This window comes from Aphelocoma coerulescens, chromosome 2, assembly GCF_041296385.1.
Source record: "Aphelocoma coerulescens isolate FSJ_1873_10779 chromosome 2, UR_Acoe_1.0, whole genome shotgun sequence".
NCBI lineage: Eukaryota > Metazoa > Chordata > Aves > Passeriformes > Corvidae > Aphelocoma > Aphelocoma coerulescens.
In genome coordinates, this window is record NC_091015.1 from 54,187,579 (window position 1) to 54,205,939 (window position 18,361).

The window sequence follows — 18,361 nt, forward strand, 5'->3', positions numbered from 1 at the left end:
GAATCTATGCTTGGAATTACTCCCCATATTGATGGCTGAAGTGTATCTCTGTCATTAAGTGGAATTTATTTTTGTAAACTATACCAATTTTCAAACCTGTTTTCTTAAAGTTGATTTCCTGAATGAATATGTAGGTATTTAAATAGAAATGACTTGGGGAAAGAGATGGGGTGAGACTATAAAGAAAACTATAATAAATTATTTGGAGATTACCCTGGAAAGTTGTGCAAAAATAAAAATGCTGTTCAATATATTCTTAATAATACTAATAACAAAATACAGTATAACTTCCTCTGTCTTTGAGAAAGGAGTAGGACTTGCTTAGAAGAGGCTCCTATTTTGCTGAACTTAGCCATTTCTGATTCTGCCTTTGAACCATCTGTTAATCTCCGATGAGAATGGAATAAATTAAATGTGATGTCATATTTATTAGCAAGAGGTATACTTTTTTTCAAGTCATAGCATCTGATACTGTTTCACAAATGCTTGTGAGGAGCAGAATTGGTTTCATTTCCTTGTATTCTTGTAGATGTGAGTTAAGCTTTTAAATTTTAAGTTGCGCCTTTGCTTTTCTTTGCAATATGGGAATTTACTTCAGAACAGGTGAGAGTAAGAATTTTCAGAAGAGGTGCTTGGGTTGTGCCAGGCGAGGGCAGAGAGTGCTTCAGGGAGGATCAGTGGGGTATCAGCTGACCCTGTGGTGCTTAGTGACTGTAAATTTTTCAAGCTGTCTACTGCCTGGCACTACTGTGTTGCAATGTATGTGGCAGTGGCCACTGCAGCACAGCATTCAGAGGACTGGTGGACAGGCCTCCAGAACACAGAGGTCTGATTCTCACTCCGTCATATGGCAAGTTCCCATGTTCCTAGTGGTTCTTAGTTTACATATTTTAAGTGTATTGGTTGAGGAATTCTCCACCCAGTTTTATGTATAAGTTCATGTTTATGCATTTTCCTTAATTGCTTATGTATTAGTTCTGGAAAGTTCTCCTGTCTTCGATGCTCCATTGGTCTACTCATGTAATTCCCTCTCTTAAGTTATCCCTATTGGATATTCCTCTGTTATCTCCTCCTCCTCAGTCAATCCCCATTGGTTGTTTCCCTTTGTTCCACCTCCATATAAAATGGTGTGTTCTCCCTTTTTTTTTGGTCTTTGTCCCTGGACCCTCCACTGGCAGTAAACCAGCAGGAACATACACAGATACCCCTCTCTCAACCTTTGCCTCTGCCGACGCTTTTACACCACCTTTGTTTGAGGCTCGCTCCTTGCGAAGGAGCCAGCTTTCCCTCCTAGCTGCAGCTGACAGCTTTCCCTGCAAGCTGCAGCTGACAGGTTTCCCTCCTTGCTGCAGCTGAGAGTTTTCCCTGCTTGCTACAGCTGACACCAAGGACGTCTGCAGCTGGACGCTGTGCTGCCTCGGGCAGCCCGAGCAGTGTCACTACTGAGATTGCCACCATGGCAGCAACGCTCAGGCTAGTCCGAAATTCATTTTGCTTTATGCTTTTTTTATGCACTCAGTGGAGCAATTACTACTTTTTGTCTTTTCTTCTTAGTTTAATATTCTAAGTGATGAGAGCTAAATCAAAGAATCATAGAACAGTTTGGGTTGGAAGGAATCTTAAAACTGTCATCTAGTTGCAACACCCCTGCCTTGGGCAGGGATGTCATTCACTAGACCAGTTTGATAAAGCCCTGGGGGATGGGGCATCCATAACTTTTCTAGGAAACCTGTGCCAGTGTCTCAGCACCATTGTTGCAAATAATTTTTCTTACATGCAATCTAGATACTTTGTTTTAGTTGAATCCCATCTTAAATTCACAGGAATAGTAATCTCTTAGCACCTAAAAATTTTATAAAAATAAAAATATTATGAACCTCACATTGTAAGTATATTTTGACTAATAATAATTACTATTATTGCCATTTTTGTTAGCGGTCATCTCTTTCTCCATTTTACTTCCTTCTCATCAGTTCTCTTTCAGATGCTGTTCTGTGGCCTAGCATCACTGTCAGGCTGTTGCTGGCTAAGGGAACAGTTGTCTTTCAATATCAGTGAATTCCAGTGGCTGGAAGATAAAATTCCTGTGACTGATGTTGCATTCATGCTGTCAGTATTTTATAGAGCTAAAATGGAGCTGTCACTTCATAAGTATGTTTCTGAAGTGTATGTACCTGAGATACGAAGTGAACTTCGTGTTCAGTTTTTCTAGGGTCGCAGATACAGACAGAATAAGTATTAAATGCAATGCAGGAAGAAAACAAATAAAAGAGTAAAAATCACTATGAAATGAAAAAATGCTATTTTTGCCCCAGACTGACATAACCAAGGTACCTACACTGTCTTTGGTTCTGGAGCCACAGGCATAGCTAATACAAAAGCAAACTCTGTAGAGTCTGGAAACTGCAGCAATATCCTGGAAAAATCTGAGCAAGGAGAAGGAATGGTCATTTAACCTTGGAATTCTCTCTTTTTAGCCTCTAGATTTATTTACTTGTTCTTTTTAATTTTTCATCTTGACTACAACCTGTTTCTTCTGGTAAAGAGTAATAAAGCAAAATTATGTTAGTCTTGCACAGAATTTGATTAGGGAATGGGGTTGGTGGCTTGTTTGTTGGACACCAAGTTCAGCTGATGAGTGGTTTGTATGTCTGTGGGGGATTTTTAGATAACAGTAAATTTCCTTCCTGTTGTGTCTACAAGAGGAAGAGTGTTTCTAGTATTTACATAGAATAAGAAACTGTACTTCCTTTTGCTAGATGATGATGATGATTATTATTATTATTATTTATTATTTCCAGTTGAGAAGTTCTCTGGCTATGAATACAAACTGCTCCTTCCAAGTGTACCCAAACATGGTTCTTAGTACCAGACTCATTTCCTTTTTCCTCTCAAAGCAGTGAAACTTTTGATGGCTGTATAAACACTGTATTTTTTAGGCCTGGATTGTACAAGTTTGTAAACTGACATTAAGAGACGTAGCAAATGCTTCAAGTCTTATTTAGCTTACATATGTGTATCAAATCCACTTACACTCAGGAGAGTTTTAATCACTGTAGTGCAGACACAGAGTTAGCACTACTCTGAATTCTAACCTTGCTCCACTATCATAGTTCAATTCTGTTCAGACCACTGAATCCACCTCAGCTCCTTTTATTCTTGGAATTCATATCCACAGCGTGGCATAAGAAGAAAATACATTCAAGTTCTTGAATAAGTACCAAGATAACGCTGTGATACATGGGGTGTGAAAGTGTGTTTGTGTAATACACATACTGCTTATCAGGAAGATTAACTTGAGGTATATTTGAGAATAAAGATTATATACCACTAATTTATGGAAGAAGAAACTTTATAGAGATAGTTTGCCCATAAACTCCATTCCTGTAGTTCACAAAGATACTGTAACAGACTAAAAATACAGGGTTTTTTCTGGGTTTGTAAGTATTTAGTAATGTGATTATGGTAAAGATTTGCTAATGTCCATGGTCTTTAATTAACTGATCAACAAAACCCCAAACCAACAAACCCAACACACATGTGAGCCTACTATGCATTCCACTTTTTTTCAGTGTTTAGTCATCTGGAAACAAAAAAGCTAAAATGGAGGAGATACCCAATTCTGTAATCTTCTGCAATGTCAGAAGGAAGGGACAAGACCAGTGATTTGAAAGTTGCTGTAATTTTAGTGTTGAATCAATCATGAATTGTCTTATTCTGACCATGGATATTAAGCACAGAAAAATCATGCCAAATAAAATCTCCCTGTAATATTTCTTTAGAGTACACATGATTTTCACTACTAAGCAAAAAATCTTATTGTTTAAGAGATAGTATATATTGAGTATAACACCACAAAATATCACTGTATTCATTAATAGACTTTTTAAATAATTTTTTTACACTTAGTAAACACAGTGGTTTGCAATGTAGAGTTTTCATTTGCAGCAATCAGTTCACAATTTCTCTTGCCTTGACTGCCTAGTGTCCTAGTAGGAATATAGTTTGCTTAGAGCATAATTGCTTGTCTAAGCCCAGGATAGAAACATGAAAGAAGTGCCCTCTCTCTTGTGGGATACTAATGCTGTCTGTGTTACTCTTCAGCATTTCTGCCAGTCTGTTCGTTGAGGAATTGTTAGTGCTCCCGTTTCCTGCCATGTGGTTTGGTGTCAACTTGGTATCAGCTAACAGATGTAGCTTGCTACTGTAGGAGTAGCTTGAGTGCAGAAAGGATGGAAGATGACTTTCCTAGGACATTCATGCACAGTAGTGTGTGTGCTTTGTAGATTGATAGCTGGTAGAGCCTGGTTGTTGAGTGTGCTTGTTTTCTAAATGCATGTCTCTTTGGGAACATGCAAAGTCTCTATGAACAGGTGTCCACAAGTGAGATGTACAGACTGACTTAAAAAGAAGTGAGAATTTCCTCATGTCTTTCAGTCTAGTAATCGACTACTTAAACAATCCCTAAAATAAGTAATAATAGAAATTGAGGAATGACGTATTTTGAAGGAGCCACATGTTATGAAACTATACCATTACTTGAGTAACAGAGGATTCAACAGGTGTTCCCTTTTGATTTAACAGCCCTTCATTGTTTTCAAGTTTAATGTAACTTGAATAACTAGTTACCAGCCTTCTCTGTTGCAATTACAGATTGAGTAAATGTGAATGTGTGGGAAAAAACCTAATGCTTTTCAAACTGAATAGTATTTTGAGGGTAGAAGGCATAAAGAAAGGAGTAAAGTCAAAAATATTAAACATGTAAATGTGGTTTTCCTGCCACTTTTGACAGCTTGAATATATCTCTCTACATAACTAAATTGTGGTAGAGAAAAGCATTCTTTCCTCATTCAGACAGGTTCAATTTCCCTGTACTAATTTGTCATCCCATGGCTTCTCATTCAACACCTTTTTCACCAACACCACTGAATTTTAAGGAAGTCTGTGAGTACAAAAAATAAAACATTCAATTTGAGATTAAGAGGGATAATGGTATTTTTTCTATCATTTTTACTTCCTTGTAAAAGCACAGCTTTTCCTCGGTTTTTTGTTGGGTTTTTTTTTCAGTTATGGAAAGTGTCAGGAAAGGCTTTTTAATCCCGATCTTGCACACCTCAGTAGGCAGTGGAAACTGTCAGTACCAGTTTTTGCTTTTAAATACTGCTTTAGCAACTAGTTAGCTATGGATATGGGAGTAGGTTCTGAGGGAGAAGAGACAGAGACCCATTCCTTAACAGCTGATGGTGGATTAATGAGCACGGAGTATAGGAGACTTCCTTCCTTGTGGTGGCAAAGTGTTTTTTGCATCAAAGCAAAATCCGTGTAGAAAAAAGATGTCCATTGATTGGTATCTGCCATTCTGAGTTAAGAAGTAGCTTTTAATGAATGCTGAAAATGCAAGTCTGGTAAGTGAATATTTTGGTATGGTAATTTTTGGCATAATGTTTGACTGCAGCTCCCAAGTGACTTTGCAGTTCAAATGCTTCACTGCTACTTGGCGCTCTCCAAAGCACCTACAGATTTATGATTCTAAATATGAAGTTACTACTGTGGTGGTATCTATTACTTGTAAAGTTTCACTTGCTTCAGAGCATACCAGCATAAGTTCTTCCAGAGTACTGGATCTTCATTGATACCAGGAAGTTTAATCCTCCAGAGTGAGATATCTCTATAGATACTGTCTGTTCAGTTGTGTGCAATTTTTTCTTTTAAGGAAACTTCAGTGTTATTCACAATGAATAGTTTTAATCCTCGGGAACCTAATTTGCTTGGCTACTTTTTTCTAGGTAATGGGTAAAATTGTTTTTATAAGAAATTGCTTCTGAGTGTCCTCTCTGTGAAGGAGCCTGACTCTGCTTGAGAGAGGAGCCTACTCTGACTCCATTGACAGTAAAGAAAATTTTCTGTGAGAGTGGAGTTCTTTCACTAAGGTTTTTAGGTGCAAAAGGATAAACTTTGAGGTTCCATCGCTGCTAGAAATTTAGGTGTAAATTTGTAGAAAGAAGAAATGTTACTCTTTTTTGAGAGCTTCTGCTGAATTGCTTTGCAGTTCATCTGTAACAGTGAATGTAAGATTGTGAAATTTTGCATTGCCTGCTGCAGTGGGTATTAGAACAAAATCCAAGACTAATTCTACTGCTTTCTGTTGGTTGATGCTTGACATTCTAGGTTTTTATTAATGGTTGCCTTAGTCCTTCAAAATCACTACTTTTCCCCTATCCTCTCTTGACTTTGCCTAAGCACTCATTGACTAAGAATGCAGATGCTCTTCATTTTTCAAAATTCCTGCAGGAATTTCTGTGAAAGTTGCAAGACGTATAATCTTCATGTGTGAACTGAATATGTCACTGTTGTGATACATCTGAAAAGCATGGTCATTCTAGAAATTGGTTGTCAAATTAGTAGTTGCTCCTTTTTGTGTGACTGTACCCAGAGGGAAATATTTGAAATACTAGTTCTGGTAGAAGTGTACTTTTGAAAAAGGCTGATTTTTGAAAAGCAGAGTAGCAAGAAACATGACTGTGCTTACTTCTGACTTAGATAATTAATAAGGAAAATAGTATTACCTTAATGTTAGAGATCCATATTTATATGCTTTCAGTTTGTACATAATTGATCTTATGAATCAAAAGCCACAAAATGTTAAAGATTAAATTAGCCAACTAGAAAAGTTTCTGATTGTCTCATAAACGAAGTAAAAGCAAATCAGAATAAGCAAGGTTGAATGCAATATTAAACTATGTTCCTGTAAAGAGGTCCTGTTATTATCGACATTTTGGTTTATTTCATCTCAACTATAATGTGACAAAGAATCATCAGATAAGAATGGCATATTTTAATAACTATAATTTGAATATCATTCATTTCTATAATTTTCTTCTTTCAATGGATTTAGTGTACAAAAAATCAAGCTTCTATCTTCTTATGTCCCCTTACTTACCTAACTTGTGTTCATAGATCATATGTAAGCTTGAGAAGGAGAGTTTAAAGTTTAATCTCTCTGATTACATTGAATGAGCTGTACTATGGTATGTAGTGTAAGATTTAATTACAGCATATCTGTAAACATAGCATTTAGGGCTTTCTCTTCTGGATTCTTAGATACATAAGTAGGAGACATGTATGTGAAGTCTCCCAAATTGGAAACCTCTTATCACAAGTGCAATCTCTTTTGTTATCTAAAATGTAATTAAAATACTGTCGTTTGCCTAGTGCCGTTCTAAGTTCTAATCCACTTAAAGGAAGAGAAAAAGCAGCTTTAGCCATAGTATCTTGCCAAGATTCCTACTCCCTCTTTGCTGTTTCACACCCTTTTACCTAACTGGTTTAAATAAATACTTCAACTGATTTCTTTTGTGAAAGCACAACCCTTCAAAATTAGAATGAAAAGTTTAATGGCCTAAATACAGTTCAGTTCTATTTGAAAAGCCTGATTTATCTTCTGTGGTTTCTTTTTTTTTAATACTAGTATTTCCTTGTTATGCCCTTGGTATTTCATAGCTGTCCTTTTTAAGCACTGAAGCAATTAGTTTTGAGAAGGCTGATTCTTCAGGGTCCAGTGCTTTCCTGCCTTTCATTCACTGAAGCTGTACATTTTAATGAAGTTGTTTCATCTCTGTTGCCAAACACTAGAATTTTAGTGCTTCAATTCTAATTATCTCTGCTGGCAAATGCTATGTTTTATTAAAGCTGTCAAGTGCACTGTTCATTAAATGTCCACAGTCAGTGGTGCTGTGCACACAAATTAGATCAGCTTTACTCCTTGATAGATTATGAAGTTAAATATTTTTATATAAACCTCTAAAATTGAGTCTAGCAGCAATCAGTGATGGCTTAGATAACTAAAGCATACCTGCAGCTTCTTGGAACTTAGTATCTTGTCAAAACCCATGTGGAACATACATTAAATCACTACTAGTACAGCTGAGTATACCATTTGCATGATTATTTAATTCATTAAGATACCATTTTTCTTCCTCAAGATATCTACATTGCCTCTTGAATTCTAGTTTATATGTACTTAGGGTTAGATAAGTTTTGTTATTTATGCTTTGATATAAGTAAAAACATCCGTGCTGGTCTTTCAGCAGAGGGTTGCACAGTGCAATTGTTGTCCATTAAAAGCAAAGATGCCTTCACTGAGATGTTACTAACCTGGTGAAAGCAAAAGATTGCTATCATAAACAACTAACAGCTTCTCTTCTAATTGCGTATCTGAAAGGGGAACTTTACTGGGAGGTGTGTACTTCAAATATATGAAGCAGTAAAAGCTACTGTACTTGCAAAGAAAATATTTGAGTTAGCTCTCGTTTTGACGCTTGGGGATTTTTTTTGCTTTTGTTAATTTTATGTTCTCAGTGTTATGTGTCATTATCTTCAGTAGCACAAGTAGTCATTCTTGCTATTTAGTGTATTGTTTTCTAGATGTTCTTTAGGAGAATTAATAAGATATTGTGATGATCGACTACCAGATAAACACATTGTTGGCCTTTTGAAAATAATGTTTTTCTTATCTTTCAGCTATCTGTAGGAAAATAACTTCAAATATATTTTTAGTACCATGGATTTATTGTGTCTGTTTTCTGTATTGGTTACCTTATCTTTTGAGGAATCTGGTGTTTATACTTTCCAACTTTGCTTTTGAGTTTATCAGGCTGTATTTCAGACCTTTAGAGGAACAGATGTTTCTTGTGTTTTTTGTAAAAATCATTAATAACATCTCAAAATGCTATATAAAGTAAATAGAATTTAAGAGCTCTTGGATATATATTTTTAAGGGTTGGGTAGGAAGCTACAGTCCTTCAAAAGGCTGTGAGGTACTCTTCCTTGTCTTGTCTCTTTATAGTCTACTTTAGAGTGCCCTAGTGTGAATAGAAAATTCATGTAACATGAAGTTGAATAGAAGGCTGTGTATGTTTATGTATTTGTCTGTTAATGTATTATTCCTTAACATACATATTTCATGGTATTTATGGGAAATAATAGCATTTTATTTTTTTAGTGAAGAAAACAAAAGTGTTCCTTTGACTGTATTCAAGAGCTGAAGTGATTTTTGCCATCTGAAATGCTTAGCTTCAGACAAGTTTCATCATGTTCAACTTCAAATTTTTTTCAACTGCCTACTGTCAGACAGGAGATGGACCCTAATAGATGGTGTATTCTGTGGCAGTGAAGTAGTTGAGCAATACCAATATACTGAGAGATTTGTTGGGAAAGGGAAGCGTGGAAATTACCTAAGTGCATGTGAAAAACCTATGATGCATGAAATATGACAATTTTTTTCTTAGTTGTTATTTTCACTTTGGACATATGTTTCTATTTGGCTTTGAGTCTGAAAATTGGACGCAATATTTCCTGAACCTTCTAGGGAGATTTGAAAAGTACTCAGGCTAATTCTACATCTAAACTCAGATTTGTCAAGGCTTGTCCTATTTTGGCTTCTTGGAAGTTATCTGAATTATTACTGTCTCTAGTGTGTATATAAATGCTTTGGTTGCATTGCCTTATCCACCCTTTTCAACCTTAGTATGGGAGTGTAGTGAATATAACAGAAGAAAATAAATTTTTTTATAAACCCTGGTGCCTTCCTCCTCTCAGTGTAGTCTCAACAATTGTGAAAAATCACTGAAGCAATCATCAAACATAAGAAAAGCATTAAAAAAGTGATGCAATTCAATACAGTCATAGGTCTTTAATTTATCTGTGAAATTATGAATGTATACAAAGGAAAACAACAAATAGACTTACAGTGGGGTTATCACCCTGGGACTGAAAAGCGTAACAGTAATGCCATTAATAGAAGAAATATCATACAAAGGGAAATATTTCTGGTTCTGAATATATAGAAATTAGGTTGATAAAGTTCTATGCCATTTTTAAAAGTCCTGACATATTAGACCTAGTTAAGAATTCTTTTAGTTTAAAAGAACGTGGGAGAAGTTTTGGTCCAAGGTTGTAGATTAGGATCCCTGAAACTGATGTTCTCTGCTAAGATACTTGGCTGGTTTTGTAGTATTTTAAATGTCGAATTTTAAGGGATTGAGAAAGTACTGCTTTTGTATTACCACACTTTTTAAGCTAATAGTCTTCTAACCTTGCCAAAGGAATACTAGATCTATTGGTTTTTGTACTGTTTTGTTTTTGCAGAGACACCAGGACCGTATACTTGGGAATACAATGCAAACGGTAATCGCCTTACTGAATAATATCGTTGCTAACAAAAGTACGAACATGATGATTCTCTTTGAAGAAGGTATGTCAACTTTTTTCTCCTCACTGTAGATGTTTCCCAGTCTGTAGTAAGCGACACTGTGTGAAACTAAACTTCTATCTATTTAGATTTTGTAGTGGTTGGTAAATAATCGCATTGTAACTGATGTCCTCCTCATCACTTCCTCTTCCTTCCTTATTGATTTGATTATAAATTTGTCTTTCAGAAAGTTGTTCTTTCAAGAAAATGCACTTACAAAAGAATTACTAACTGAAAATGACATTATGTCTGTGAAGAATGGCCTTGGGAAGGAAGGCATGGGCTGGAGTTCTGACTATAACAGTGCGGAGTCTAGGGAGAGACCTCTGCAAGGTCTTCCTTTTTCCACTGGTTAAACTTCTGAAAGGATAAGTTGTACTGTATTTCTGCACACTTTTAAGAAAGAGCTTCTGTTCCAGTCCAGTCATGTAGACTAATGGGGTGAAGCCCAAACTGACTGTAAAGTCTTAGTCTACGAAACATTGCACGTTTTCATGAAATGTTTGTCACCTAAGTTGGGTGATAAAACCCTGTCACAGGTTGCCTGGAGGGTGGTGGATGCCCCATCCTTGAGAGCATTCAAGGTCAGGTTGGACAGGGCTCTGAGCAACCTGATCTAGGTGAAAATGTCCCTGCTTATAGCAAGGGGTTTGGACTAAATGACCTTTAAAGATCCCTCCCAACTCAAACTGTTCTATGATTCCATGATTCATTTCACTGTATTTTATTATCTAAGCTTCCTTTATATAGAAACTGGTTCTGAATAAAAGGTTTCTGCTATTGGAGATCTGTATAAATTATAAACTTGTTTAGAGACATACATTTTGATAGCTTTTCTTTTGTTTATCATGAGTGGGTGAGTGACATCTAGCAGTACAGATCCGTGCTACCGTTTGTACTGTTTGTTGGTACACATACCAGCCTATGAATCCAATCACGATGGGTAGTAGTAGTCATGTCCTCATTTTCGTAATTACCGTAGTAGTTAAAACACTGACCCAGAAAGCAAGAGAGCTGAATTCCTGAACTTTTTTACTCTTAAGGGATTGAATGGGCAGTGCAATTATTCAGGAGACATACTGGTACTTGACATTGTTGCTAGTAACATGTTCCTCTCCTCTGTCGCAAACAGACCCACTCTGAAGTTAGTGGTGTATTAGTGGAGAACAGAGACAAAAAAAAAGAGAATAGAATAGTATGACTAATTTGGAAAGGGCTGGTTCATAGGATTCTGATTCTTTGGTTGTTTCTCACCAAACTGCCTATCACACTTAGAACTGCTTGGGGTTTCTTGAGATTTAGATGTACATGCTGCTTTTACTATCTTTAGGCACATCTGCTCTCTGTCAGGCAAAATCCTAAGTTGGCATTGACCTCAGTTGCAGCAGGGTAACTTGTTAAAACTGCACAATGCAAAGAAGTTTGTTCAAGTCCCACAAGCGACATAATTGGCATGCCTTCTTTAAAGTAATACACTCTGCCTTTCTGTGTGGCAAATTAGGTGCAAAACTATTTAACAGCATGGCAGAAGTGCCTCCATTCCCTAAATATCTCTTCTTTATTGTCCTACAGAGCAAACTCCTGTGTGCTTTTTATGCCGTTGGTAGTATGTCTGTGCTCTTTCACTTCTCATCTGCTCCAAAAATAAAACACATCTCTTCAGTCATGCTAGTTTCCAAATTAAGGAAGCAGGATAGAAATACTATTAAAGTATTTTTTTTGTGTTGTGTCATAATGACTCCAGTAATATTTTCAGACTAATACTGATTAGATAACACTAACTTGGGCTCACTGAACTTCAGCAACCACACTAGAGAAAGCAGCACAGCAGCCAAAAATAATTTATCTCAAGTCAAATGTCCCCATCTTCTCTCATCCTTTTTCCCCATTGGCTGATCCTCAGAGTACTGGAAACCTGGATTTGGGCCAGCGCTTTATTGATTTAGGGTCTAATTGTCAAGTAAAGAACTTCTAAAATTTGGTTTGCAAGAATGTTATGAGAGTATTGATCTTGTAATTGCAGACTATTAGATTTTCTTTTAATTAAAAGCGGAGATAAGTTATTCTGTGCAAACTGGAGGGCTTTATATCCTTTGCATTACCATCTGTAAATAGACAAGTGTTCACATCCAGAAAATACCTTAAACTTCCACTGCCATATCTTTTGTGGCGATCTGTTTACCTATTGCTTTTTCTATCCCGGATTGTTCCCCGCCCCGTTCCTTGCCCTTAGCCTTTGCCACTCCCTCAGGCTCTCCCTATTGGTTCCTGTACCCCAACTCTGCCCATGTACTGCTCCTGAGCCCCTGACAAAACCTCCCTGTGCTGGGATCACAAGGTCTCTCTGCCTCTGAGGGTTGCAGGGACAAGATGTGATTAAAAATCTTCTCAAACCCTCATGGGGAGACCCTTCTCGCCTCCTTCGCCATCACTGTGTTGTAAGGCTGATAGCTGCCGGAGCAAAAACTGCGGAGCCATCCGAAATGAACTACGGGATAGCGACATGGTTGCACTGCCCTAAGCAGCTCCGTTGAGCTCTCAGGAAAGCTGCAGCCTGCTAAACTAAACCTAGCATTACAACAGTCTTGGACATTTAACTTCTCTTTTTTTAATGACTTTTGTGTGAGAGAGAAGAACGCAATCTAGTAAAATGAAAACAGCTCACTCTTGCAGAAGAATATCCTGGAGTCCAAACAGAAAAGTTGGACATGAGTCAGCAGTGTGCCTTTGTAGCCATCATGGCAAAAGAGGGCTGTGATAAGAAAGAAAAACTGGAAGGCTGAGGAGAGTGATTATTCTCCTCCATTTGTTGTAGTGTCCAGTTTTGAGCTCCGGACTATGACAAAGGCATTGACAGACAGGAGCATGTCCAGAGACAGGCAACTGAGGTGTTTGGGAGAGTGGATCGCATGATGTATTTTCAGCCTCTGTACTATTATATGAATGTATTCCTTCCCAAGTGCGGAACTTTGTATTTGCCTTTGTTAAACTTTAAAAGGTTTCTGGCAGCCCTTTCTTTTGAGCTCTTCAGCTTCTTGAGTTCTTTCCGAATCCTTCAATCCATCATCACATCAGCTGCTTTCTTCATTTCAATGTCATCTGTAAACTTGCTGAACATGCATGTTATTACATCCTATTAACATTGTGTCTGTGCCATTAATGAAGGTGTTCAACATCCATGAGCTATTTGCCTAGTTAAAAAAAAAATTAAAAGGCTGAAGACAGAGTATTGTGGGTCATCAGTTTTCCTTATTTCCCCTTTACCCTGTGATAATTAATTCATGTATATATGGAGCTTTAGAAATTAAAAACCACAGATACTTGCTGAGCATAAGAAGAAACTCAGGTTAGGTGGTCAGTCCTGTCAAGATTTTTGTATCTAAGAGTCAAGACATTAGCAATGAAGATTTCTTTCTAATTTTGTGCATGCCTTTCTTCAAGTGCCAAGAAGCCAAATTTTTGCAGACAGATCATTTAGAAACCCACGTCAGTGTTTCCTTTTGTGCCTGTTAGCCTTCAGAACTCTCTGCTGAAAGGAGTTGTATGAGGTGATAGATTTTTTTTTTTAAAGGGCTGTAGCTTACATGTTGAACTTTCCCCTTTCTCAAGAAAATCTTGCATGATGGCACTTTCTGCATTACTACTTCTGTGATTTCCTGTTAATAACTATGATATGCTTGTGCATTTCAGCAACTTTCATAGAAGGTGGATTGCCTAGCATTAATTTCTCTCATCCCTGAACTGTGTCCTTTTGTGTTACAATATATCAGACATGTACTGATAACCACTTAAGATGTTTAAAGGTGAAATGGAGAATAACATATGCAACTGAAGTCACAGAGGGAATTTAAAATGGCCTGTACTTGTGTTATCAGCTATTAAACATTTGTTCTGTTAACGTTAATGACAATTTCCACTTAATAATCAGAGGGGAATAATGCAATTCAGTTTAATTACTGAGACTGGAATTCAGTAAGGAGACTAGGATTAATATACGGTCCCTGGTGAATAGTTAAGGAAAGATATTAAAAAGCTAAGACAATTGTGGTCATTTTTAGCATGGTCTTCTAAGAGAGTGACACTTATCCTCTCTTCTTCTGTCTTGACTTCTGGCTGCCAGTCTTTCTTTCCTCCCTTTCCCCATCTTTTGATATTGGACAATTTTAAGTTCACTTGAACAAGCACAGAGATCCAAATATACAGAATATGTATTCAATCTATAATAAACAGTATCTGATGAGAGAGACCCAAGTTAATGGCGTAGTTTAGGGAAAAACAATAGCCTTATCAGTTAAATATTCTTCACTAGTGTACAGCAAATAGAACAGTGCTATACATGATGTACAAAATATATATATGTACTTATACATTACATATGTAAAGACCTATTAATTAATACATCTCCGTGGCCTTTTCAGTATTCACCTCCCATTTTCTTTCCAGGATGCCTGCAGTCTCTGTTTTAGGTTTGTAACCACTGAGTTTAACGGTGTGTTAGTCAGTGCTTGAGGAGGGTACCTATGAAATGGTCCCACAGGCTTGGTCAGTGCATGGGAGCAACTCACACTGGAGGGTGTGCTTATAGTTGGGTGACATAGGACAAAGCAGCACCAAGGTTTCAGAAATAGGGGCAGGGAGTCATCAGTGATGAGGATGGTGACTTACAGCCGTGGAAGTAGGCAGAGATAATAGGATGCAGATCTGTACAAAGAGCGGTATTGTTAGTTCTACTGGTCATGAAACAACCAGCTATACATTACTCTGTGCCTGTCATATTAAAAGGCTTTACATCTGTTGACTATAAAATGAAAACCCTGCTCTAGATGTTAAAATTATGAGTTCCTAAGCAGGTGTTGTAGGAGTACAGTGGTTGATCATCTGTTTCTATACCCAGGTGCTGGAGCAGTCTACTGAAAAGGCATACTGCCTCTTAGATATGTGTCTAGTGATGAGCACTGACACACTGACAAATTTAGACATAAGACAAACCACGAAGTTGGCTGCTTGATAAGTAAGTGGTGTTAGTGTGCAAGGCTGCTTCATTATGTGGATGTGATGAGTAATAAATAGCCAAGTGCACCACAGCACTCAAAGCAGTGAAATTCTGGTACTCAAGTACAATTCATAGATACATAAATTTTTTATTTTGCTTTCAATTCAATCTTTTTGTTGCTTTTCTTTCTTTACTTGTGATTTTTTGGGATTTTTGGTTGTTTTTCAAGTACTTTGTACAAATTAAAAATAGAAAAAGTTGAATCATTGTCTAGTTAGCAGTGCTTTCCAACTCTGAGTACTGTTTGTCCATGGGTGATATTCAAAGGCAAGAAATTTCTTCATCTAACTGTTGCATCTTTTTTTTTTTAAAGGGAGAGTTTGGGTATATCATACTACATTGCAGAGAAATGTCGTTCTAAGACTTTAATTGCTTCACAAGGTCTTCATTCCAAAGAAATGAACAAAACAGGTTGTTGGAAAATAGATCTTACAGGCTGAAGTGGATATTTCTTATAGTCTGTCTGCAGTTATTTATTCCTGATAATGCATTAGATTTATTATGTTTATATAAAAAGCTATTTTCAGCATGTTTAAAAAGTAATTCCAAGTTTCCGCTGTTATTCAAAGCTGATCTACTAAGCTGTTTTCAGGCCAGTATTACTTATGAATGAGTTTACATTTTTAGCTTTTCTGAATCTCATTATACTCCATAAATCAGTTACCAGGTTTTTTTCATTATGGTCTTGTAAGGAGATGATTTACATAAAAAGTTCAATACAGTCATGTTGAATTGAATTACCTTTTCCAGACTGTACTGCTGTGATCTTGTATTTGGCTACTGTACTGAAGTAACCACCACTAGCAGTATAAGCAGATGTTTGTCTGAATGTTAAAAACAAGTTTCCATTATATGGTAGAGCAAATCCTAAACTTAATGTCTTAATGATGTTGAGTCTCAGAAACTGAAGTAAAAGGGAAATTTAGTTTAGTACAATAAAAACAATGTTTGAGTTGTGTGAAAATGTGACAGCTGTTAGTAGTACATGGTATTTTAAGCAGTTTGGGTAAAACCTGAAGTTCCTAAAGAAGGACCTTTGGTGGAAGTGTAGAATGTCAGCCATAATATTCAAAATCATACTAAGAAAGCATGCTAGGTGCTAAAAGCAGGGACAGTTATTAAAAAGAATAGATCTGCAATAAAGTTTGTAGTCAGATGATCATAACTCATTTACACCTCATGAAAGAAAGATCAGCTTTCATGGCTGAAGTATCCTTATTCATCTTGTGGTCCACTGCTTTGACTTTTAGTCAAATGTCAAGAGACTAATTAGATTTCAAATGTCTTTTTGTGTTGTATTGTTAAAGTCTGTTAAATGCTGCATATCCAAAAAGTGGCACTTATGAGACCAACATCCAACTTTAACCTTTTTCTTGAAAAAAAAATAAAAATAAGGAAAAAAATGTCTTTTTATATACACAGATCTTTAACAAAACTATAGTTATTGCTACCATAATCATGACTATGAATTCTGGGCTCTCTAGATAGACCCCAAACATTTCTAACTTACCTAAACCTTAGGAGGATATTCTTCTACCTTTCAGTTCCTCAGAGATAATTTGATTTCAGCTTAATCTCCAAAAGGCATTTAATCATGGTGCCCATAGCACACACTGTTTAAGAACAGTTTGTAGCTCCCTAGCCAGCTCTCTGACCTGCTACATCACCAATGTTCATGAAATTAAGTGGTAGACTGCAGTAAGCTGACATCCCTGCTGCACCCAGCTGTGCAGTCATCTGAACTACAGTAGAATACTGAGAATGCATTGGTGTGACATTACATGTGACTTTGATTTTAGGGGTAAAATTGAGGTTTTGGAGTAGCTGGCTTCAAAGTTGAAGCATTTTCTTCCAAGATGGGAGAAATTAACTATCTCTTAAGACAGTGATCAAGAAGAGGACCATGGAGTAGTCATACAGAAGGAGTCTTCTCGCAAGGGAGAGGCAGTACTTATAAAATTCTATAGAATACATTGCTTAAACTGATATGCCCCTTAAAAAAAAGCAACAACAAATAAACCCCACAGACTTAGTCTGTGAAGAAATCAGACACACATTCAGACTGGTTCTGGAGTCGTTTACTCATTCCTTACTAGCTTCTGTTTTTTCCTAGGAGTCTCATGCAGAAGTTTTTACAGGATACAATATAGAAGTATTTGTTTAGTGACTGAAGATAGAAAAGGTTTTTTATGGCAGTGCTTTATATCTGCTTACTGTAAAGCTTAGTTCATATGCAATGTATTGTGATTTTGAGTAGAGAGATTGGCAGGGAGAATAAGTTAGTGAAATCAGTATGAGTGAGAACCTAAAAGTATTTTTTCTGTATTTAGTCAATGCTTAGAAACAAAATGCTCTTAATTAAATCAATGTAAAATAAATAATTTTAAAATACAAAAAATACATGTATCATCTTGTCTGAGTAGTTGCAGACGTTGCTTCTGTATCATTTGGATGTGAGAGAGACAGTCCCTTGCTTAGGGACTTGCAGCCTCTGCCATGCGGGATGTAAGCCTTTCACAGCTCCTTGCCAGTACTGAGTAGTACTGAAGTAGTTAGTACTGAAGTGCTGAAGTAGTTAGTTCAACTCTTGAGCACAGAAGTGTCTCTATGAACATCTCAAGATAGTAGTTGTGTGTCTTGTGTTTATTTGAGTTACAGTTTATATGAGAAGTCAGTGGTGGTTGAGCCTGAAGAAGTTTCTTCTGTGATGTTACAAAGCTCAAAATGCTTTTTAACACTATTAAGACATATTTTTCTGACCCAAAATGCCAATCATTCAGGAGGAAGTTTGTAACATCACATGGGTAAACTTAGAAGCCTACTATCATGAAAGATATGTGGGAATCATGTCAAAATAGCATGGTAGTAGTGAAGTCTTTGAGGAAAAAATAACCTGTGTCATCCTGTGATGTCCATCAATGCAGCCATCTGAAGAGGATGAAAATAGAAATGGTAATTTCTGCGAGGAACAGTTATGCCAGTCAAGTAGAACCAAGCCTGTTGTTGAGAGTCGTACCCATAAGGCACAAAATGTCACAGCATTCTTGCTAGAACTTCAA

At 36.8% G+C, this 18,361-nt stretch overlaps 1 protein-coding gene across 1 annotated transcript in view; it reads left to right on the top strand.

The window, feature by feature from the left end:
• ULK4 (unc-51 like kinase 4) overlaps positions 1–18,361 on the top strand; it is a 212,224-nt gene that overhangs the window by 110,693 nt on the left and 83,170 nt on the right. Inside the window, exon 31 of the mRNA XM_069007521.1 lies at positions 10,147–10,252. Coding sequence (XP_068863622.1) covers positions 10,147–10,252 — 106 coding nt within the window. The remainder of the gene's footprint in view (positions 1–10,146; positions 10,253–18,361) is intronic.